Source organism: Poecile atricapillus, chromosome 3 (genome assembly GCF_030490865.1).
Source record: "Poecile atricapillus isolate bPoeAtr1 chromosome 3, bPoeAtr1.hap1, whole genome shotgun sequence".
Lineage (NCBI taxonomy): Eukaryota > Metazoa > Chordata > Aves > Passeriformes > Paridae > Poecile > Poecile atricapillus.
Window position 1 is genome coordinate 45409623 of NC_081251.1, and position 23702 is coordinate 45433324.

Below are 23702 nucleotides of genomic sequence, written 5' to 3' on the forward strand. Positions count from 1 at the left end.
CCACGTGCCTGAGAGTACTGTCCAAATTTCTTGAACTCTCCTGGTGCTATGACCCCTTTCATGTTGCTTCATCCTATCCCAGCCTTCTTCCCACAGCCAGATACTATGACTCAGGCTGAATTGTCCCAGTCACAGCACCAACAGGATCCTTTGGTGCAGGGTACAGGGAATGCATGCTCCTGAGCAAAGCCACAGGCAGACCCCTAAAAAGCCTTTTGAAAGCTTCTGCTTGGCTACCTTGTGACAGGGATCCACCCAGATCCTGTCTCAAATCCATCATTTGCCCAACCCATATTTGGCAGCGTGTTGCCTGGGTGATGGAAGACTATCTCCACTCTGGGGTGCAGAAATTCTCATTGGGGGTCATTGCTGCCCCTGCATGTGGGGACTTTTTGCCAAGTGGAGCTGGTAGTGCCACCTATTTCTGGGATTGAAGTAATTGTGGAATGCTCCTTGCACAAACAGGTGTTCTTACAAGAAACAGTGACTCACACAACTTCAGGTGCTGCAGTGAATTCCCCACATTGAAGGGCAGCTGTGTCGATGAGTTGCTCTCTGTATCTCAGTGAAGAAATCTCTCTATTGTGGTTGTCTTCTGCTGGGATTCTGTTCTCAAAAAATCACAATATCCAGAACAGACTTACAGGATTCTGGCTTTTGAACAAGCCTGAAATCTGGAGCACTTGTAGGATTTGGCTTATGACAGGCTCCTCAAAAATACCCCCATGACTATGCCTTTATAAAAAAAAGATGGCTCTTGCTTGGGCTTACTATGGTTAAGAGCTTCAAGAAGCTCCTAATCCTGTTCTGCCACCCCTTCATCATCAATGTCTCCACTTCTCCTCCTCCTCCTCCTCTCACAGGGTCTAGGTTGCAGAAATCCTATCCACTGACAAATCCTAGGAGAATGTATGGACTGTATCGTCTCCAAAAACATGAGCAAAGAAACTAGAAGGTACTAGAGAGGATGGGTCAACCTCTGTTTGACATTTCATGGGTTGTTGTTCAGTTTGGGTTTTTTCTAAATTATTTTGTTGTTTGTTTTTATCATGAGAGCAGCTCTTGTCTGCTTGGTCTTCCCCATGTGATTTCCCCTTCCAGTCTTATACCTCTGTTGATTGGTGCAAGCAGCTCCTTGTGCATTCAGGTTCTGTTCTTCTGAGGCACCAAACTTTCCCCTCATAAAGTGCAAGCACTCCACATAGCACTCAGGGAGTCAGGCGTTTCAATGTTCAGGGTTCTTGCATACTTAAGTACCTTTTAGGCTATATTTCTTAATCCTCAAGCATTAAAATTGCTAAATTCAAGTGGAAAATATAGATGAACTTGTTTAAACATTGGTCCCTTTGTGGCTTGCCTAAAGGAAGAAATTATATTGAGATTTTTTCCAAGTTAAACTATTGCACAAACACATTGAAGGGAGGTACATAAGAAGAGACCTTTCCTGGAAAACTTCGCCCCTATAGAGAATCTACTGGAACAGAAGTCTGATGATATGCAGAAAAACTACCTCAGTGTTTCAAGATTATTGGTCCATGTAGAGTGAAGAAGAAACAAGGAAAAAAATCAGCTCAAATTAAGCATTTGGTTATGCTAGAGCATAACCCTCTCTGCAGATCTCTTCTCATAACCGTCCAAGCCCATGAAAGAACTGGCATCAATAGATGCTGAAGCCTACTGAAGGCCTTTAATGTAGCAAGTCAATGAACTTTGATGGAGCTGACTTTTCTGGAAAGTCAGCTGGATTGCCAGGGTAACCACATCACAAAAGGATGCAGGATGGAAGGATACAGACATTTGCTGAAAAGTTCTATGGGCATGACAAAATTAAATGAAACTGGATGTCCTAGAAAACAGTTTTCACATTCATCATGTCTCTTGGCTAGATTCCATAGCATTACAGAAACATTTCTACAAGAATTGATTAATTTTCACATTCTGGGCCCTGGAGAGCTTCCCATGCTGCTCAGAATAGGTAGGTTTTTTTGAGTACAGGCTTAGAGGTGAGATCTAAGCCAGCTGGAGAGGGACAACATCCTTCAGTTACACATTACCATGCATATGACCAAATCCTGCATCAATAAGCTGAAAGGAAAGAGAGTAAAAGGACTATCTGCCTATTTTATCCACATTTAGCAGCAGGGTATGCATATAAAAGCAGATGAACTGTGGGGACAACAGTAAGCTAATCTCAGACAGAGAGCAAAGGTAAATCTTTTCTCTGAGACAAAGAATAACCTTCATCTGGCCAATGACTAAACAAATAGATCCAAGCTATAGCTTGGTAAGGTTAAAAGCAACATTAGTCCAGAGTTTAAAGAAGGTTTAGACTCATGGGTTCAGTTCAGACTAAAACACGGGTCAAGTTCTAAAACTAAATGTTTCTTAAAGTCTAGGTGAGTTCCTGCCTAGGTCTGTTTGCAACTGCAGTCTTTGCAGAAAAGCCTACCAGTGGCTGCAGGTCTTCACCAATTCCATCCCTCCAGCCAAAGCCATATTCTTCTTACATCCTCTGTACTTTCCTGTGCTGGAAATCTTCGCTCATGCAGATACTTCTATTGCATTCCAGAGGTATGAGGGCTTCAGGAAAACAGGTTGGAAAACTTCTTGTGTGTTTTCCAAAAAACCCTCAAATCTAAACCAAACATGACCCCCCCCCCTCCCACCCCCCAAAATTTCCTATTCTTCAAAGGGTTTTTATTCCCCCACATAAAATTAGGTTCAGGACTCTCACTATTTAGAGATCTCAGTTCAAAATTCTGCTCTACCTCTAACTTCTCTGTTTTAGAGAGTCTATGAGCCAGGTTAATGGTTTGTAGGTATTGACAACAACTGCATGACAACTGGATGACAATACCACCCCTTCATTTCATATAATCATAGAATGGTTTGGATTGGGAGGGACCTTAAAGATCATCTAGTTCCCAACCCCTGCCAGGGGAAGAGACACCTTCCACTAGATCAGGTTTCTTCAAGCTCCATCCAGTCTGACCTCGAACACTTCCAGGGATGGGGCATTCTCAGCTTCTCTGGGCAACTTGTACCAGTGTCTCACCATCCTCACAGTAAAGAATTTCTCCCTAACCTTTAATATAGACCTATCCTCTTTAAGCTTAAAACTGTTCCCCCTTGTCTTATTGCTACATGTAAAAAGCCTCTCTCCCTCATTTTTATAAGCCACTTTAAGTACTGGAAGGCTGCAATGGAGTTTTCCTGTAGCCTTCTCTTCTTCATCAAGAGAAGAGCATTCCCAGCTCACTCAGCCTGTCTGGGCTGGTGAGGCACTCCATCCCTCTGATCATCTTTATGGCTTCCTCTGGACTCACTCCAACAGGTTCACATCTTTCTGGTGCTGGGAACCCCAGAGCTGGATGCAGCACTCCAGGTGGGGACTCAATGAGCAGAGTAAAAGGGCAGAATCACCTCCCTTGGCCTGCTGGCCACACCTCTTGATGCGGCCCAGGATGTGTTTGGCTTTCTGGGCTGCAAGTGTACCCTGTTGGCTCCTGTCCAGCTTTTCATCCACGAGAACCCAAAAGTCCTTCTCCACAGGGCTGATCTCCATGAGTTCTTCTTCCAGTCTGTACTGTCTGGGATTGCCCTGACCCAGCTGCAGTACCTTGCACTTGCTGAACCCCATGAGGTTCTAGTGGGTCCAGTTCTCCAGTTTGTCCAGGTTCCTCTGGATGGCATCCCTTCCCTCTGTTGTGCCAACAGCAGTGCTCAGCTTTTTGTCATCTGCAAATTTGCTGAGGGTGCACTTGGTCCTGCTGTCATTAATAAAGATACTAAAAAGACAGAGCCTCAAGGGACACCACTCGGCACCAGCCTCTAGAGATTTGACCACAACTCTCTGGCTGCATCCATCCAGTCAATGCCTTATCCATCAAACAGTCCACCTTTTAAATCCTTGTCTCTCCAATTTGAAGAGAGGGATGCTGTGTGAAATTACTTGTTTCAGCTCTGACTTTGTACATAACTGCCCTTTAGAACAAGGAGAAGTGAGCAAACTTGTTTTAGGGATTGAGAGAATAAAATACTTGCATCATCCCTGGCAGATGGGGAATAAACAGGACCCCAGAAAAAGGCAACAGGAGATAAGAAATTCCTGATCTCCATCACCAACTGGTTTTCTGGAAAAGGAGCCTTGTTTTTAAAATTAGAGCACCTCTCTAGATACAGACTGCAGGTATTTTGCAAAGATACCTTAGTGTGTTTCTGTCAATAGCTACAGCAGCTACAAATTTGTACTTCTGGATGAAAGGTACTTTATCAAAAAGTTCCTGACAAGCTCTTATCTACACAGCACATCACTGACATACCCATCCCATGTGAAATCTCTGCAAGAAAGACAGGTTTTATTTTGTCAAATTATAGGTAGGAAGCATCCTCCAAGACATCCTGCACCACAGATTATCAATGCAGGAAAATACTCTGAGCCTGGTGGCAAAGGCAATACAAGGAAATGGATACAAGGGAAACTAGAAGGTGTGAAGAAGAGGCAAGTCCAAAGCTTAAGAAGATGGAGTTAGAAAAAAAAACAAACTGAAAAAGGAAACTACTTATCCTAGCTACCACTGAGCTGCTGAGCATTACAAATTTTTACTCACACTCTCCTACAATTAAAGGTGCTGATGCCAATCTGTACAGAGAGCTTGTGGACTGGAGAAAGGTTGTTCTTGTGTTGGGAGTAGAGCAAACATTAGTAAAGCCCCAAACAGGTGAAAGACACAGTCCTTCTAGAAATAGAGGTCACAGGAACGTGCCATCGATGAGGCTGTCATTCTGATTCTTCCCTCTCACTGTCTGCTAAGTGCTGTTTTTCTCAGCCTCTCAGAGGTTAAGGACACATGGGAACCATTAGATCTTCACAGCTCCATTGGGAGCTGTTAGTCAAGCCTGTCACACATCAGGGTCCTTCAAACCTCACCTGTTTACCTTGCCTGAGACTTGACTGCAGTGTCCCTCACACTTATAACTGTGGTTAGTGCACACCCTTCAGAAACCGGCCTGTCTTGGCTTGGACACATCTGGAAAATGTTCCAACTACCCCGACAGCTCGTTATGGTGATTAACCACCTTCATTTCAATAAATTTGTGCCCATTTTTTCATATGAATGTATTTGATTTCAGCTTGCTGAAACACATTCCCATAATTTACTAGATTAAAGAGCCTTTCAGTACCTGATATTTTTCTTCCAAGGAAGTTCCTTCACCATCATAATCAATTCTCTGCTCGGCCTTTTTTGATAAACTAAAGAGACAAAGTGCTTCATGTCTCCCATTGTGAAGCATTTTCTTCAGGCTCTGAATCATTTTATGTGGCTCTAATGTTCCACCATCCATTTTTCAACATCAATTTATAACATGCAAGCCATCCCAGTGCTAGTCTCACAAATACAGTACGTGCTTATATCCATTTGTTTGTCCCTTAGGACTCTTAAAAAAAAAAAGAAAAAGAAATCTATTCAGAGTCTGAGGCAGATGCAAGCCAGCTTCCTTCTGTCTGGCATTTGGAGCAACCAAAAAAAGAGCCATCAGTCACCTCTGCTAGTGCTGCCATCTCAGCAGGTAAAGGGAAAGCATGACAAGGCTGTCTCCCTTCTTCCCCATGACATAATGCAACACTGGAGGGCAAGGCTGCCCCTGAGCAGGGTTCTGCTCTGAGCACAAATCACCCCAGGCACACCCAGACCACATCCATAGGGAAAAAAATTTATCCAGTGGGCACAGACTAGCTGTGTACAGGCTGTTAAACCCTCTTACCCATCAACGTTTAGTGGCATATGGGCTTTTTATGCCCATACCTGGGAATTGTTTGGGAAAATGCGAATATCCTGGGTCCTCCTGTGCCAGAGACCAGTCTCTTTATGGACCCAGCTGAGCTCCACTATCTGGGAGTGCTCCCTGCCACTGCCACCTCCTTTTTCAAGAGAAGTAAATGTGACCTTAACACAGAACCAGCCTCCAAGGAGGGAGAAAGATGAAATGGCTCCCTCATTTTCTCCTTCCAAACAGGTCAGCAGCGTTTCTAAGACCGGGGAGGCAGCAACAGGCTGGGACATCCAGCAGTTGCATCAAACCTCTCAATGCAACCTCATTCATCTCAGCAGGGGAAAGGGCACAGGACAAAAATGCAAGAAGGAAAAAAAGGCAGTAACGGCACTTTTGCATAAGCTCAGAGAGGAGAGCTTGTGTCTAGGGCTTGCAACACCATGCAGCTGGGATCAAACCCAGTCTGGTAACCTCAGCCAAGCTGATGCTTTAGCCCTGAGGGGTCCCTGACCTGCCTGTCCTGCACCAAACATCCACGGGGCGCCAGCACCCTGGAGCTTCCTCATCACAGGCCTGTCCTGCAGTTGCTTGTCATAGCTGAAACAGCAGTCACCCAGGAATCCAATGCCAACAAAGCTGGAGGCACTTCACACAGATTATATATAGAAAAGGTGCCCAGGCTGTGCCTAAATAAAACTTTGTCTTCTATTCCAGTGTTCTCAGATCAGGAGGTTGAGGGGAGAGCAATTTTGGGAAAATATAATCTCAACCCCAGCTCATCATAAGGGAACAAAAATACCTGATGGCTAAAATTTTATTAGGTTTTGATTAGAACAATAGGGACTTTCTCATTTGTTACGGACTTTTCCCCTTTCTTGTATATCTCAGTGGCAAAAAATGCTGAATCACAAACCTGGAGCTTTAAAAAAAAAAAAAAAAAAGTATTTCATATGCAGAAGAAACATATCTTACATAATTTCATGCTTCCTGCTCTGCTGTCTGGTGCCACGTTCCTCATTTTCAGGCTGTTTTAAAGGTCAGCTTCACAGAAAAAATCCTGACCTCAGACATGGGAAATATGCTGCCTCATCACTCCAGGATCTTTTTTCACATGATTAGTCCCAACATTCCTGCAAGTAGAACAGTCCCCATTGCCAGTGCTGCAGACATTAAAAAAAACCCAACAAAACAAAACAAAACAAAACAAAAACCAGAAAAGTAAAAGGCAAGATATTTTTTCTCTCCATTCTCAAAGTTAATGCTCACCAACATCAGCCTTATTTCACAGGCTGGGGGCCACTTCAGCACTGTAATGCTATTGCCATCTACAGACAAGCAATAGTCCTAACAAATATACATACAAGTTAAAATAGGAATACCTGCCTAAACTGACAAAAAGCTTGAAAGAACTTTAAAGAGGATTTCATTTAAGATGGCTAAAATATAGGATCTGGGTGCAATTTAACTGAAGACAGCAATTAGTCCACATGGTATTGGTTTTAATACTGATTATGTATTCAATCAACTGGCTCATTTTTTCCTGAAGATTTTTGTTTTGATACTATAATTTGAGCAGACAGGAGAGGTCACATTAAGGGGCTGATCCAGAAGACATATGCATACTCTGTTTATTTTTAACAAAATATCTGAACTTATTTGAAATTACTACTATCAATTACCAAAAAATGATGGAAGGCACAGCCATGATGAACAAGCTCCAGTCCTACAGGAAAGATGAAGATTAATCTACTTGCTTAATAAAGCTGCTGAAAGTGTAAGCTTTCAAAATTAATAAAAGAGCCAGTCAATTATTCTACTGGTTATAAATGACAAATATATACTGAAAAATATTTTGATTGAAGTATTATAGTTACTGTAAACTCTTTTTAGTGTGCTTTGGCCTCTAAGAAGGAATATGGCTCTTGTTCAGTAACCTGGTGGACTAGTTTTTGTCAGGATCTGTAAGAAATACAAAGAAAAACTGAAGCTCCCACTCACTGAGAGACTCTACAGATGACATTTAAAAGAAAGCATACCACCACAGTGAGATGAAAAATGGGGTTTCTGTTAAATTATAACTAGCCAGATGGTTATACTGCTCTCAGGTTCATGATAAAAGTAGAAAGGTTGCCTCCCATGCCTGCAGAGTTCATTGCCAGGTGTCTCAAACCATGCATGGTTTACTCGTCAGACTTGGCCTCTTCTTGCTGAACCAGTGAAAGGGAAATGCCCAGGCCCTGAGACCAAAGATTGCCCCACAGCTTGTCATTCTGGAGGGGGAAAAAGAAGGCAAAAGGAAAAAAAAAGCAGCAAAGGCATCAGACCCATGTCAGTCCCTTGCCAGAGGAAAGGCTGAAGACTGTAAGACTGAACAAGTCATATGAAAAAAACCAAAGCACAAAGTCCTCTAACGAAGTCAGAACAAAAACGTTTGGATAGGATTTCTGGAAGAAGGAGCCAGAGGTGTTTGTGAATAAGCACAAGAATAGGCACTTCCACTGACCACAGAACTACAAACAAAAGCACTTTTGTGCACTCCTGGATTATTTGCTCTTATTTTCTCTTACAGTCACATGCTTATGTAGGCCTGTACTGTTTGAAAACATGATTTATTAAGACGCCTTAAATTGCAACCAAGTATTGTACTGTTAATACTGACTTTGTTTTAACTTTCCTGTTACTTAATATAAATTTACATAATTTTAATCTCTTATGGAGCCAAATCCCCACTGAATCCTTTGAAAGTTTTTGTTGATATGTGCACTATATTTCCAAAGTGTTTCAGATTTATGGGCTTCCCCCCCTTTCCCCATCGTTTCATTGGTTTGGGAACAGCCCCTTCTTTTCAGCAGATTGAAACATCCAGTAATGTGAAACAGATCTGGTGACCCTATAGCATTAAATCATGCATTGTGGTGCTTTATTCCTGCTCCAAAAGACTGTGCATTAGCAAGTACATAAAATTGCACCAGAGACTGAATACATATTGAAAAGCAATAAATGATTCCATATGATCTTAATTTTTCAAAGCAGTGCACCACTGTTTTAAAGCAATAGTGTTTAACTTTCCAATTAAAGGAAGTTTTTAAAATAGCCCTTCTAACCCAGAGATATGGGAACACTCTCACTTTGGATATTCTCTCCAGCTGAGAGATTTGGGTACACCAACAATTTTCACAGTCAAATGGTGTCCTTGGTTAGCAAGCTAGCAAGGGTGCAATTAGCCACGGCAGTTAATTTCTTCCTTTTATTCAAAAAAGCTTGTGTCATCATTACTGCGAAGACACAGGTCACAAAGGCTCTGTGAGCAAACTGAATAGCACACGTTCCTCTTTAAGCTTCACATACTGGAACATCTGTCAGACCTCAGACCTTGTTCCTCCCCAGTTTTCCCTGTTTACTTCCAAGTAAAAAAGACTATTATGATTAAATGACGATTTTAATACCTCTGTCTTAAACTAGACATGTCAATTATGAAGAGTACTCCAGTGTTTAGAAGCAGCAAGCTGTTTAGCAGATCAGCATGTACTCAATTAGATGGGCTCACCGAAATGGTACCCCCAAAAAATAAATTAAAAAACCAATAAAATCAGTTCTCACTCGAGCTGTCATTGTCTCTCCATAGGTAAACTGGCATTGAATGACTTCACTTGAAGTTTTGGTTTGCTAAACTGAAGGAAATGATTTTGCAAGGCAGGCAAGAGTGTGTGCAAATGGAAGAATTCAACTTTTCAGATTCCAGGAGGAGTTTGCAGGGCAGTTGCTATAACTGCATGCCCTAAGCGTGTTTGAGTGACATTCACATGAGCTGCAAGGAACGTAAGGTCTTTAATACCAGAACAGGACCGGGGCAGAACCGAGGCATTAAAGTTCAGAACTGCCCCCCTAAAATCCCCTGCTCAACTGATGCCTAATCCTGGAGGCAGTGAAGTCCTATTTTTAGGTTGTCCGCATCTCAAGATACAGGATATTCTGCCCTTCACATACCCACAACCACCCCGTGTTGGGCAGCTCTGTGCCTGTCTTCCCCCTGGAGCCAGTGCTGGAATTCGTAGCTCGGACACGTTTCCATGCAAGACGAGACCCACGGCCCCGGCTGCGTAGCCTGCTCAGAGCACATCCAGCACATACCAGCAGGCTCTGGCTTCCTAGAGCACGCCGCTGTGATGGCTCTTCCAAGACGGGACAGGAGGTGCCCGGCGCTATCCCATCGCTCTGCGGCGTGTACAGGCACTCAGGAAACATGACCCCCTTCCCATTCCTCCGACTTGATGCAGCTCCTGAGTCAGCAGTTACCCAGTTCCTCCGAGGTAGGAGAGAGAGAGAGAACCAGCTGCAAATGCTTATAATCGACTTCCCCACCATGTGCTAAGCCGCTGACTGCTTTTGCTTAACACTTCACCAACGCCTTTGAACCCTTCCTCAACTCCCCAGGGGAGATTTCCTTCCCCCTGTGTGCCTTGCAGTGCCCCTCGCACCAGGAGACACGAGGTCATTTTCTCCTTCTTCTGCCCGCCGGGGTTCAGATGCCTCGCCGAAGAGTATCGTACCAGGGAGGCAGGCTAGCCTAACAAGCGCTCCATTTCCAAGCAGCCTGTTGAACCCGTACTGCTGCTTGGAGGAACAGGGTGGGGCTTCGGGATTCACGGGAGCAATCAAGGAGAGGCCATGACCTAGCAGTAATAACATTGCCATGGGGAAGGGAGGGGAGCAGCCTTGGATTTCAGTCCCCTTTTGAAAGTGTGCTCTATGTACTTTACATCAAACATCTGTCAGAGAAGAAAACACAAAGTTCTGGGAAAAGGACCAGGAGCCACATCTTCAGCTCCTGAACAAGTCCTCTGATCACTGGAAATACAGGATGACAGCATGAGGGAGGTGCTTAGACTTCTTCCTCCAGGGGCCACGTACAGGAGAAAATAATTAATTTTTTGGAGGAAGTGAAATAGGCCGTATTGGGCACCTGCTGTCAAAAAGAGAGGCCAGGCTGCGAGCCTGAGAAAAGATAAATCCTTCCCTGCAGCCCTCATTCCCGTCACCTGGTCCCCGGTTAAATCCCCTGCTGTACAAGCGCGCCTTCTGTTTGCAGGTAGAGGGAAGCAGGGTTGTGAGAGCTATTTTAGGGCTGTGCTGTGTAAGCACCACCACAACGAAGTAAGGATTGAGGATGAATCTCTCTGCACAGCACCATGCTGAGAGGACAGTCACCTCGGGGACGATTTTCGTCCCGTAAAGACAACCGACACGGTTTCAGAGGTGTGGCTTCCAGGTGTCCCCGTCGCTGCCCTGCCTCTAGGCATTTGGCACACTGGATCGGCACACCTGGCTGCCAGACACGTACCCAGCCCGTCCCTTCCCCTCCCACCATACACAGATCTCCACTGCCTCGAACCTCGTATCTGGAGGGCAGCTGCAGCCTGGCACAACTTAGCTCTGAGACAAGAGGATCGGGGAAAGCCGAGAGATGGCTTTACTTGGTCTTCAGTGCAGCAGTAGCTTCTGGCTGAAGGCAATTTTCGTGCGAGCGGCACGGCGCCTTCAGGAAAGGCTTTTCCGGCGGCAGGGCTGCGGGCGAGGGGCAGCTCCAGGGGAGGGGGCGCGGCCGCCGCGCCGCATTTTACTCGATTGTTTATTATTTTCCGAGGGGCGGCGGCGGGGCGGAGGCGCCGGCCAATAAGAGGTGTCGCTGGCCTGACGGGCGACGGGCGCCGGCCAATAGGAGGTGAGGGCGGGCCCCGGCGGTCACGCGCGGCCCCGGAGCATGACATCATTCAGTTCGCACGGCGCAGCCTAGCTTGGTGGGGGCGGGGCTGGAGCGGGGGCGGGGGCGGGGCGGGGGCGGGGCCGCCGCGGGGGCGGGGCGGGGGCGGGGCCAGTGCCGCCTCGCCCCCTCCAGCGCTGTGTGGGCGCAGGAAGGTGTTAAGTTATAATGATGGAGTAATTAAACGATAAGTGGGTATAATTAACCCGACGTGGGGTAACCGAGACGGGCTTAGGTGGACACGGCCGCGTTGCACAACGAGTCAGTGGCGGGGCAGAACGGTGTTTGGTCACTCGGACCAGCCCAAGCTAAGGGGGAGAGCTGTCTATGTTCACAAGTCAAAATTCTTTCATATTATCCAATATGAATAATAATAAAAAAGTGGAGTTTCTTGCTGTATCTCAGCAATTTGACTGCACCCTAATAGTATAAACTCAAGAACTGCATGTACCACCAAGAATTTAAAAATTACGAAGCCAGATTTTGAGCAGCGTCAGCCTAAAGAGCAGGTTTTTTAAAAGGGTTTAAAATACGCAATTAGTTTTTGCTTTTCCCCACCTCTTACCTTTCTTCCTGGCCCTCAAAGTATATTTGGGTCACATCTATGCTGCATCAAGAACTTGGCTATTGATTTAAAATAGAAGCTGAGATGCTCCTTCAATGGGACATTAAAAGAGGGATTCCAGGGAAATACCAGTATTGCAGGCTCATAAATAATGCTGGAAGAGTCTAACTTGAAGCGATCTTTAAGTTTCTGTTCATCACTTCAGGGAAAATTTTATAGTTAAAGATCTGTGTCTGTCTTTGGCAAACCCATCAAGTTTCCATGGCACAGTTTGGACCCTTGCTCTGTGTCTGCCAGTCAGCCAGTCTTTCCATAACAACTGTGAAACTCATTTGCCAGTTTTAGCCAAACTGGGCCAGAAAGTTAAAGTTTGATTATTGGGGTTTGATTTTGGCTGGTTTATAAATGACATTTCTTTCTAATCATCAGTGTCCAGGTGGCTCTGAATCAGACACAAAGGCTATTGCCTGTTGCCCAGTCTGTGTTTAAAGGACACAGTAGGGAACTGTGGGAAGAACAAAAACACACTAAGGGAGCCACTCTCTCACAGGGTGAATGGGAGGGGTACACAGGGTTATTGCAGGGAACACAAACTGCTCAGAGACCAGGCTGCAGGTGCCTTACAAAACTACCCATGAAATGCTTGTTTGTGTGAGGTCCATGTAGACAGTGCAGCCATTGTTTAACTTAAGTGCAATATAACATTCATTTATTGAGCGGCAGTACACTTTACAGGAGATGTCCATAATGCTGAACTGATAAGAAATTCCAGGTCTCCCACCCCCCATGAGACTTTAGCTCCAACCCTGCTTCTGCAGGTAAGATATTTGTGTGAGAGGTGAAGCCAGAAATGTCACCTGCACTTCTCTAGCTGCCATGTGACAGTGGGCCTGCCAGATCCATATAATCCAGATACTGTGATAGGCACACACATTCCCCACATCAGCTTGAGCAGCCATAGTAGATAAAAGGAGATGCAGAGGAAGACACAGCCCTGCCCTAAAACACTTGCAGTCTAAGTAGGCAAAGTAAGTGAGCTGGCTTTCAAATGGCCTGAGGGCTGGCCTAACTTTATTCCTGTTGAAGTCAGTGATAAAACTCCCATAAATGGAGCCTTTTGGAAAATCCCACCCTTGGGGCATGAAAGTACTTAAAGGAAGAGACTGAAAATTGTGCAAGCTTTAGATTCAATTTTGATCAGTTTTTATGTGTATTTCAGTGGGCCCAGCCATGAAACGACAATAAGCAGAGCTCCTGTGTCTTTCTGTTTTGCTTATGCACTTTTCATAAGCAAAATGTGTAGGAACAATTATGCTGTGGTTTTAATTACGCCCCTAAACTGCATTATCATGGGCACACATGGTGAACGGAGCTGGGAAGAACTGGCACCATGACGTGTGATAAAGGTCGTGCGACTGATATACCAGTGAATTCTGAAGAGGACAGATAATTTTGCTGAAGGCTGGCACTCAGGTGATCCAGTTTTATTTCTCAGCTCTGGCATGGGCTTCCTGTATGACCTCAGTACAGTCATGTAATTGTTCAGTGCCTCAGTCCATCATCTTTTTAATAGGGTTACTACTAACTTATTTCCTTTCTCCCGCCCTCTCCTGCCTCACTTAGACTGCAATTCTGCCAGGGAGTGGAGCATTTCTTAACCACGTGCAGCGCCTTCATCCAGTACAATGAGACCTAATAGCAGTGCCTGTAGAGTAATGCAATGCCAATTAAATAAATAAATGAAGATGATAATATCATTTAGGACTAGATTTGCTGCTTGTAACCCAGCCCAAGGTCAAAGTGCTATGCCTCCCTGGAACCTCAGGATGCACTCCATGTGGAGGTTTCTGCAGTGGTCAAAATCAGCCCCAAGCAGTAGCTAGTTTTGGGAAAGGGTTGAGCACCAGTCACAGTTTTGCAGCCGGCCTTCTCTGGCTAACTGCTGAAAGCCACAAGGAAAGGCTCCTTGGAGATGTGGTGTTTGACTAAGCATCTTCTCACCAGGCCTTTTTGTCTGAACTTGGTTGCTGGCTCTTCAGTGCCACTGCAGTTTTCCTCACTACCAACTGCTAAATCATACACACGAATGCCAGTGTCACAACTGCAGAGTAGCTGGTGTCTTTTTGAGCTGCCTCGCATTCCTGCAGGGGCCATGTTACAACAAAAGCCATGGCAAGGCACTCAACATTGTGACCCAAAATGGAGTTGCCGTGAGAATTATTTCCATTACTTGAACCTGCATTCATTCTGATTAATTCAGTGTCTCCTGCTATATTTAGATAGCCAGGGACTAATTGTATGCATGCTGAAATGCTGTCCCTTGTAATAAAATCACACTAAACTATTCCTAACTTCAGTACCACTTGGATTCAAAACCTAACTAGACCCTAAGGGTCTTAGGACTTACTTAGCAGGATGTATAAGGCATGCAGGATCAGGGCCTTGCTCTTTTCTAATCAAATGGAATGGTTTTCAAATCTCTCTACTTGTCTGTAATGCAATACATCAGGAATAGTTTAATTTGTCTGCTAATTCTATCCAGCAAAGCTTCAGAAGAACACCTGCTTCTGAGTCCATTCTATTGTCTATATCTCATCTCAGCAACAATGCTATTGGTGGACTAAATCTAGTCCACAGTCTAGGTCAGTATCAGGTGAGAAATGATACATAGAAGATGCCACGTGAAGTATTTGTAACTACATCCATATTAACAGCTTTTATGTTCCTTGGTTTTGTGGGTCACCCCTTTATTCAACCCATAATTAACTGTATCTTCAAATGAGCTACTTTGGAGGGCTTTCTGCTAGGGCATGACCGCCAAGGAGGAGGTACAGCGGGATTGTATTCACGTGTGGACATGTCTGAACATGTTCCTAGCATCACCCACAGGCAAGAGTGAACGTTTTCGAAGAATTACTAAATTAGACTCTGTATTTTAAAGTTTACCAGACTATCTCGTGCACCAATAACTGATGACCAGTGGAAACAAGTACATTAAAGAAACACCCTTGGAAAGATTTACAGGGTACTTGGAGAAGCTTGAGCGCTTTCCACCGGCCCGGCCGGCCAGGGCTCCGTAGCCGCAGGGACAGCGAGCAGAGAAGCACGGCCCTCCCCAGGTGCGGGCAGCTTCTCCAGCCCGCCCAGCTCCTGCGGCTCCCCCCGCCCCTGCGCTCCCGCCCCATCGGGGCGGCTCCTGCGCGGCACCGCCCGCCCCCCGCCCGCCCGTGGGCGGGCCGTGCCGAGCCGTGCGGTTTGGTTGAGTCCCCCTGCGTGTGTCTATAACTTTGTGTTGCTGCCGGTGGTTGTTAGGAGGAGGGATGTGGAAGTCGGCGGCGAGCAGGGTGACAGGCTGCTCGGGCGGGCTGCGGCGGCGGACGGGCTGGGCGCGGGCGGATCGCTTGCCTCTCGCCGGCTGCTCGCAGGGGGAGCGGGCGCTCTGCCGTTTTCCCATCCTTCGCCTTTAAAGGGAAGGCTCTCTGGAGCTGAAGGCGCAGGAGCAGCAGGAACCATGCAGCAGCGCTGCTTCTTCCTCCCGTGAATTCGGATCTCGATTGCTGCCGGTTGTGGAGGTGGTTGTCGATCCAGCACCCCCCCGCCGCCTCCCGCCCCTCCCGATGTGGCTTTCCCTGCCTCGTCTGCCTGCGCTTTTTAAATGACTTAAGTGAAGGGGGAAAAAACTGTCAAGATGGCAGCAGCAGGAGCAAGGAGGTTATGAATGTGGTGTTGATGCTGGAACAAAACCTATTCTCTTTGGCAGCCCTAGGGAGGGCTTAAAGCTACTGGACCTGTTGGAAGACTGGCGATTTGATTTGTTCGCGTTTTGTTTGCTTTTTCCCTGCAAGAAGGAGGATTTATTACTATTTTTTTTTTTTATAAACGGACCAGCCCCCGGGGTGGCCTTCTCCTGCCCCCTTCTCCGTCGGCTGTGAGATTTTGGGGGGTTGCTTGCGTGTGGCTTGGGGGCACTGCAAAGTGACAGGTTTACGCTAGTGTACAGTTGGATGTATGCTAAGACTTCGGCTCCCTTTAGGGCGTTTTGAAGAAGGAAAAAGTCTTCGGCGTAACCCAAAGGACCCCTCTCCCTGCCCTCCTGCCGACGGAGGGCGCAAAGGACCACCCCCACCCCCCCAAAAGGCAAGGTATCTGCGGAAGCGGCGAGGAGCGAGCTCGGAGGCGCCGGGGACGTGGGGGGTCTTCTCCCGACTGGATACAGCGCGGTTCCCGCTGGAGCTACTTCTGCATCCGCATGGAGTGAAACATAAACAAACGCACACACGCACCGCGGGAGCGGCCGCCGCTCCGCCGGCGCGGAGGGCAGCGCCGCGGGCACCTCCGGCACCGCCCGGCCCGTGCTGCCGCCCTGCGCGGCCGCTCCGGCTCCTAATCTGATTTTTTTTTTTTTTTCCTCCCTCCCTCCCCTTCTCCCCCCGCCTCCGAGCTCCGGCGTGCGCATCGCCCGCGGGGAGCGGGGCTCGGGGCGCAGCGGAGAGCCGGCCAGCCCTTAGCGGAGCGCGGCATGCCCGCCTGGCGGTCTCCCGCCTGCTAGGCTCCCGTCGGCACCGAGGAGGCGGCGGAGGAGGAACGGGGTCGGCGGCTGCCCGCCCGCCCCGTCGCAGCGCCCCGCAGCCGCCCGCGGGGGAGGCCAAGATGGCAGAGGCGTCGCCCCCCGCCCCGCTCTCGCCCCTGGACGTGGAGCTGGACCCCGAGTTCGAGCCGCAGAGCCGCCCCCGCTCCTGCACCTGGCCCCTGCAGAGGCCCGAGCTGCAGGCCAGCCCAGCCAAGCCCGCCGGCGAGTCGACCGCCGACGCCGCCTCCATGATCCCCGAGGAGGAGGACGACGAGGAGGAGGGGGGCGGCTCGGCCATGACCGTCGGCAGCGCGGCCCCCGCGGGCGGAGAAGCGGCGGCGGCGGCGGCGACCACCGCCGTGCCGGAGGAGGCGGCGCGGCTGCTGGCCCCGCTGCCCGGCGGCGGCCCGGAGGGGCCGAGCCTCTCGCCGGGGGGAGCGGCGGCGGCGGCGGCAGGCGGCGGGGGGCTGAGCGGGGGCCCGGCGGCGGCGCCGAGGAAGTGCTCGTCGCGGCGCAACGCGTGGGGCAACCTCTCCTACGCCGACCTCATCACCCGCGCCATCGAGAGCTCCCCGGAGAAGCGCCTCACTCTCTCCCAGATCTACGACTGGATGGTCCGCTGCGTGCCCTACTTCAAGGACAAGGGCGACAGCAACAGCTCGGCCGGGTGGAAGGTGAGGCGGGATCCCGGGGCCGCGGCGCTCCCGCCGCGCCGCCCCGACGGGCGGGTACTGCCCGTGGAGTATGCGGCCGCGGAGCGGGGTGCTGGCGGCTGGTCCCGACAGCAGCCCGCCGGGCGCTGATGCTGGCCCCGCTGGTGGTGGTCGCCCTGTCGGCTTTGCTTTTTTTAAGGGAGGTATTAAGTAAAGTTTTGTCGCTTTCCTGTTGCTGTGTAGAAGCGGTGAGGGGTATTGACTCTGAGGGCAGAGTACACGCTGGAGCGGAGCTGGTTTTCGTGATGCACAAGCACATAAGCAGGGAAAGAGGGAGAGAGAGAAAGAAAAATGAAAAATATTTATGAGGTGTGCGGGTTTTGTTTTGCCTTTTTTTTAAAGTTTTGGTAACACCAGAGGTTACTCATGATGAAAATGGGCAGAATTGCTTTTATGCATGGTCAGTCTGAGTTTTAAAGCTTAAATACCTAATGACTTTATTATTTTTTTCAAGAAAACCCCCAGTTTTTTTTCCCATGTGTTCCTCAAAGGCAGTAGAAGGAAATTCGGGTTTTGACATTTCTTTATAAAGTTAATCAGAGCATGGAGTTATTGGCTGTTCAGCCACGGGAGTGCTTGGTTTGCGATTCCTGCGGTGCCAGTGTATGAGAGCACCGTCTACTGATAGCCTAGCATTTTCTGTCCAGCACTGCGACAGTGAGCAGCTAAGAGTACTACCGTTTTAATAAGTGAGGGTAAAAAAAAAAAAAATCTGGTTTTGTGGCTTGTTTACTCAGCGCGTGCAAAAGCACGTTGCAGGCAGGCAGGGTTTTACCTTCAAGAAAGTCTTATTAGGCCTACCAGGAGCCAGAACTGCACGTAAAGCACATTTGAAGTGATTTCCAGAACTGTTTTTTTTTCTTCTCCTTTTCCTGTTCATCTGTCAGCGTCTGTTGGATGCCGAAATGTCACGTCCTTGCAGCTGTAAAGAAATGCAGGTGCTGCTTGATGCCGATACTGTCTGCAGAAGGAAACCCCGGCAAGGTTCAGTTGCTGCTGAGGGCTGATACTATGGCATCTGACACGGAGTTTTTGAATGGATGGCTGAAGGTGATTTTGCCGGCAAGTTCAATGCTTTTACAGAGAAATTAAATTTTCTCTTTGAGTCTATCTAGGTTTGGATCAGGTGATAACTTTCAGTATACAAATTGGTCAGAAATACTATATAGATTAAACATTTCTGGCAGTTTCTGTACTAGCAGCCCTGTCCTGTATTTTGGTGCCTGAGTAGGACTTGCTGCTAGGAATTGAAGTGCGGCTGTATGATTTTTACCTTCCAAATGAAGCACAGTAGTTGACAGACTTGTCTCAGTCTGGAGAAAATACAAACACAAAGTTTATCGCTGGCATAGCTAGTTGAAGACAAGGCTTTTAAAAGCACACATCTTTTTTACAGCTTTTGTGTCTGTATTAGGTGTTGAATTTTGATCTGACTTTTCAAGTGTGACGCAGAGTGTGATAAAGGGTTACATCTTCCAATGACAGCCTGTGCCTTCGTAAGTTGTTTGGTTTCACATAGAGGCAGTGGCTTTAGATGTCAGCTGCTATGACATATCCAGCATTTCTATCGGGTACTTTGAATTTTCAGTAAATTCTCAGTATCTAATTCAAACAAAGACTGACCTAACAATGGGCCTGACACTGTTTTGGTGGCAAAACTCTTTTTCACTGTAGCAGAAGCAGAATCTGGGCCATAACATGAAGTGCTTACATTGATTAGTATCCTTAATACCATCACAATTTTTCTGACAATTTATACCGTTAATTTGATATCGATTCTTTCGCTGAGCAGCATTAGCTGGTACTTGGAGCTAATTAAAATGTTAAAAACTTGGATCTCTTGAGATTCTTCTGGTATAATTTAGTTCAGAAGTTACTCACAAACCTTTAGGATGACCTTTCTCAGGAGTTACAGGCACACTGGTAGCAGCAAATTCTGCACTAATGATTGTGAAGTGTCTCTGAAGTTAGGGTAAGACATTCGGTCGCGTTAACAGTGGGTGCAGTTGTGCGTGGGTGGTAGGGGCATACTGGAAGGGGCAGAGGGGAGGTCAGGAACTAATAATGTGCCAGGCATCTTAAACTGGAAAATGTAATTCCTTAGCAAGGCTAGGATTTCTTTTTCAAGTGCATATACATTCAGAAGTGGACTACTTCAATTTCTTGGCTAGAGAGTAGCTTAGTTTGTGCAGAGGCAACACTCTTATATGGGGACTCCATCTTAGTCTCCTGATGTTAAAACACATTATATGTTATTACCATCTTTGTTTGCTTCACAGGTAATGAATACAACTCTTCAGGAACTAATGTCAGCTTTTCACATTAGGCTTCTTCAGATTGCTAGTTACACCAAGACTTTAAATGAACAGAAGATAGTTCTGTGTTAGAAGGCTTTTATCTTAATTTAGAATATTTTTACACAGCTAAATTCATCGTTGAAGGCAGCAAGCCCATTTAACAATATTCTGCTTTTCCACTGAGTGGGAAAATTGTTATTTTAAACAAAGGGAAGAAGAGGACTTAGTCTTATTACTTTATGTACTATTATCTATAAAATATTAATACTGTTTTCAGTGAGATGTGCCGAAGACCATAATCCGTAAACGTAGCTGGGATTATTCTCTTCAAATAATTATTTTAAGAGCTATAAATTAAAGTTACAACTATCACTTTTTTTTTTTCCCTGCCTAGGGCATTAAAGCAGAAGTGAGTATTTCAGATGTGGTTAGGAAAATGTATATTACATTTCTGGTAATTCGGATAAGGTTTGCCCAATACACCCCGCCAACAATCTCCTTTGCTTCCCCCTGGCCCTGGTGGGATGTTGGCTAACCTAACAGTGCCTGAAGCTAACGAGGGCAGTAGTGTACGGTGCAGTGCTGCAGAGCTGCCGCACTCCGGACACGCCGGTGTGCCACGGACAGCCCCGGCTGGTACAGTCCTGTACACTTCCAAGTACTGGAGAGGGTTTCCATGCATGTTCCAATGTCTGCTTCTGTCTTGAATACTTAGGGAAGGTTGGTATTTACGTTCGTCATCACTGGAGGGAGGAAGAGATGCCAGGGTGAGCTGGTTTCACCCTTGTGAAATGTGACTGTTCCAGGTACTTCTACAGAGCTCCTCGATGACTAGATCTTTCCTCATTCAGGTATCTGTTACCCAATCAAAGTCCTGCAGTCACAAAACTAGTGTGCTGACTTAAAAACCAAGTTTTACCTCACAAGTATTTCGGGTGAAGCACTCACTTCCCTCAATAATCTTGAAATAGGAAACTATAAAAACTTTTCATTTTTTTTACATGTATGTAGTAGAGGTGCCTGGTTTCACTACAGTTTAAGTAATTCCATACCTCTTCCCACAATGTTATTTAGTAATTTCTTGCAGCACTATCTTGTGAAACAGTCTTTTCTACATGGAGAGTACACTAGGGGGACTATTTCCCTCTTTGTTAAGTGCTATGGCAAGACTATGAATCTCGTCCTTTATACGGAGATACCAGCAATTCCCAAATTTAAATGTAGCTGATTTGCTTTGATTTGTTTTTCATATCAGAAGCCTATTCTGTTTTACATCTGTTGTAATTATCTTCCCCATAAAAGATAAACTCATGCTGCTGGGATATTTACTTTGAAGGGGAGGTTTTTGTAAACTTTGTATATGGACATTCCATCATTTCTTACCATGTTTCATTGGCCAGTATGTACCAAAGGGCTGCAGGCCGTTCAGTGCAGCAAATGCATGAGTCTCTTCTCTAATTACTGGAGACTTGAAAAGGCTTGAGAAATTTGCCAGTCATGTAGACAGATGTCTAAATCTGTTAGCCAGATGCTGATACACAAGATGTGTCGGACTCTTTTTATCATCTTCTTGCAAAGATGTGAGAAGGAAGTAACACCACTTTCTTCCTTCTTATTTCTCCTTCCTTGGACTGACACACAATGTCTTTATCAGGAGTGGCAATGTAAAACTGGAGTCTGCATCAGTTTCTTTTTTTCCTCTGCTGACTTTTAAACTTTTCTTCTTTTTATTTCTTTAAAGGTTCTGTTTCCCAATTAACTGCTAGAAAGAATATTTTTTTCCAGCCTTCTATTATATTTTTTAAAATGTATTTTTGTGTTGCCTTACTTGTCTGTACAGACAAGGGTTTGAGTTACAAGCTGTAGCCTGATTATTTTAAGTTTTGACCTGCCAAAGAGAGCATGGATTTAAGCATGTGAATGGATCCTTGGGACTTCACTGGGATTACTTGTGTGCTTAAACTTGCTGCTTAAGCATCTTACCTGATCAAAGCCTTACTATGTTGTGCTTTAACAAAACACTCAGAAACATTTGTAAGTGACTTTTGTGCTGAGCAGTGTAAAGAGATGTGTGGTTCCAGTGGTTGAAACCACTAGATAACAAACGTCTTGCATCAAAGAGGAGTATACTTTAGTATCACAGTAACAAATGACTTTTTAAACTTTCAAGTAGAAACCATATGTAGATATTAGCGCACATTGTTATTTCATATCTGTATCAAAGATCCCACTCTTCCCCAGCTCATGCAGGCAGGTGACAGCTATTGAAGCAGTGAGAGAGAGACCAAGTAAGTAGCTCTTCCAGAATCACTGACATTGTTTGATCCACAGTGTGACAGTGAGGAGCACCTCTGTTGAGGGACTCGTTAAATCCAGACATAAACACATCACCTTGGTGAATGTCTTCAGCTGCAAAGAATCACAGGCTCTGATAAACTCAGCTTTTGATGTGAATGGGAAACTTCGAGTCAATGATGATGTGGTATTTGCTGGATGGTATCGCTGCCAGGTAGACCTGCATGATAAATGCTGGAGTCAATGTCCATCCATTGTTCAGAGACAGAAGGTTACCTAAAGCAGTGATGCAGCAATTGACGTTGTCTGTAATAGGTCTATTAGTGTCAATATTTGTACATATTTAAAATTTGAGCATATTTAAAATAGGAAGCTTGAGAGTCAGAGGTTGGCTTCTACTTTTACCTGTGTGTTTGAAAGTACACAGTTAACGCTAATAAAAATTAAATCACTTTAGTGGAAGCTATATGCAATATACTGTACTGGCTTGAACAAACAGTGGCTGAGACTATGAGGCTGGGGAGGAGAAATGTCCTGGCACTGCTGTCCTGGGACATCCTGCCTGTGCTTGGTGTTGTCCTGGTGAAGTGAGCAGTGTCTTACTCTCGAGGCCATTTTGTATTCGGGTCATTTTGGTGGTGCCACACTACTTTGCTGTAATCCTGGGAGATTAAGGGAGGCTGGGCACGTGCTGGTGCATTTAGAAAGGCAAGTGATTAGGGTTAGCTCTGTGGTTTTGTGAAAGCTCTTTGTGCTGATGTGGACAAAGTAGCAGCCCTGAGTGGAAGGTAGGCAGCCCTGGATCAGTCCCCCCGCACCCTCCTGCAGCCGCTGGGTAGGTTTCAGCCAGCTTCCCTGGGGTGGATGGGGTGAACAAGTGTGAAACCACCCCAGAAAATTACAGTGGGTGTGCTGACTTCAAAGGGAGGCCGAAGGGATTGCCTTGGAGATAAGGGAAAACTGAGGATAAGCAGCCAAAGCTTTTCTCTAGGTGGCAGCCTCCTAAAGGTGCCCTGCTAGATTTTGGCAGCCAGCTATTTTGCGTGGAAGTATGGAAAATCTTTTGTGAGGGTTGTTCCTTATTTGCAATGCAATTAAAGTGGGTCTTGGTATAGTGGCGACTTGCCAGTGGAGAAACTGAAAGTGTTTCCTAATGCAAGTTGCTGCTTAGACTAAAGTCTCTCCATATTCTTATTTCTTTCCCACTTTTTAAAAAGGCCTTACTACTATGTCTGTCACAGAAAATGTGCCCAAGGGCAGCGTTACAAAATGGCAATATTAGTTTGTTTTAAAACCAAGAGGCCCTCCGTGTTTGGAGGTGCTCCGTCCGAAGAAGGGCAAGCTCTGAGCATCCTCCCGCTGCTGATTCGTTCCCCTTGTCATGGAAAACTGTGATTCTCAAATTGGCTCTGGAAAGGGCCAAAGCTTGGCCAGGTCCTGGAACAAGAGGTGCATCCAAGTCCCACACATAGTGACGATCCCGATAAAGGCCTGGCTGATAGCACTCAGGGAGCTGCAGGGATTTTTTTGATGTGGCTTTTCTTGGGACAGACAATATGTGCATAGTGCCGTGCTTCAGGAGCAAAATGAAGTGTTCAAATAATGTGCATAGTCATGCAGTTTTCTGTACTGCTGGCTCAGCACACCATGAGTTAAGTGAAGATTATGCTTAACCTTTTATTTGCTTTTTTTTTTTTTTTTTTTTTTTTGTGCTTCTACTAACTTA

At 46.3% G+C, this 23702-nt stretch overlaps 1 protein-coding gene and 1 long non-coding RNA gene across 3 annotated transcripts in view; one reads left to right on the forward strand and one right to left on the reverse strand.

Annotated features, from left to right (window-relative positions):
- The first annotated feature begins 16505 nt into the window (after positions 1-16505).
- Positions 16506-23702, forward strand: part of FOXO3 (forkhead box O3) — an 88256-nt gene continuing 81059 nt past the window's right edge. Inside the window, exon 1 of one of the 2 annotated variants that reach the window (XM_058834050.1) lies at positions 16506-17345. In XM_058834050.1, the coding sequence (XP_058690033.1) occupies positions 16752-17345 (594 nt within the window). In that variant the 5' untranslated portion in view covers positions 16506-16751. The other variant, XM_058834051.1, reaches the window with a different exon arrangement.
- LOC131576921 (uncharacterized) overlaps positions 18441-23702 on the reverse strand; it is a 51755-nt gene continuing 46493 nt past the window's right edge. Inside the window, exon 3 of the long non-coding RNA XR_009277113.1 lies at positions 18441-22196. This is a non-coding gene — a long non-coding RNA (uncharacterized LOC131576921). The remainder of the gene's footprint in view (positions 22197-23702) is intronic.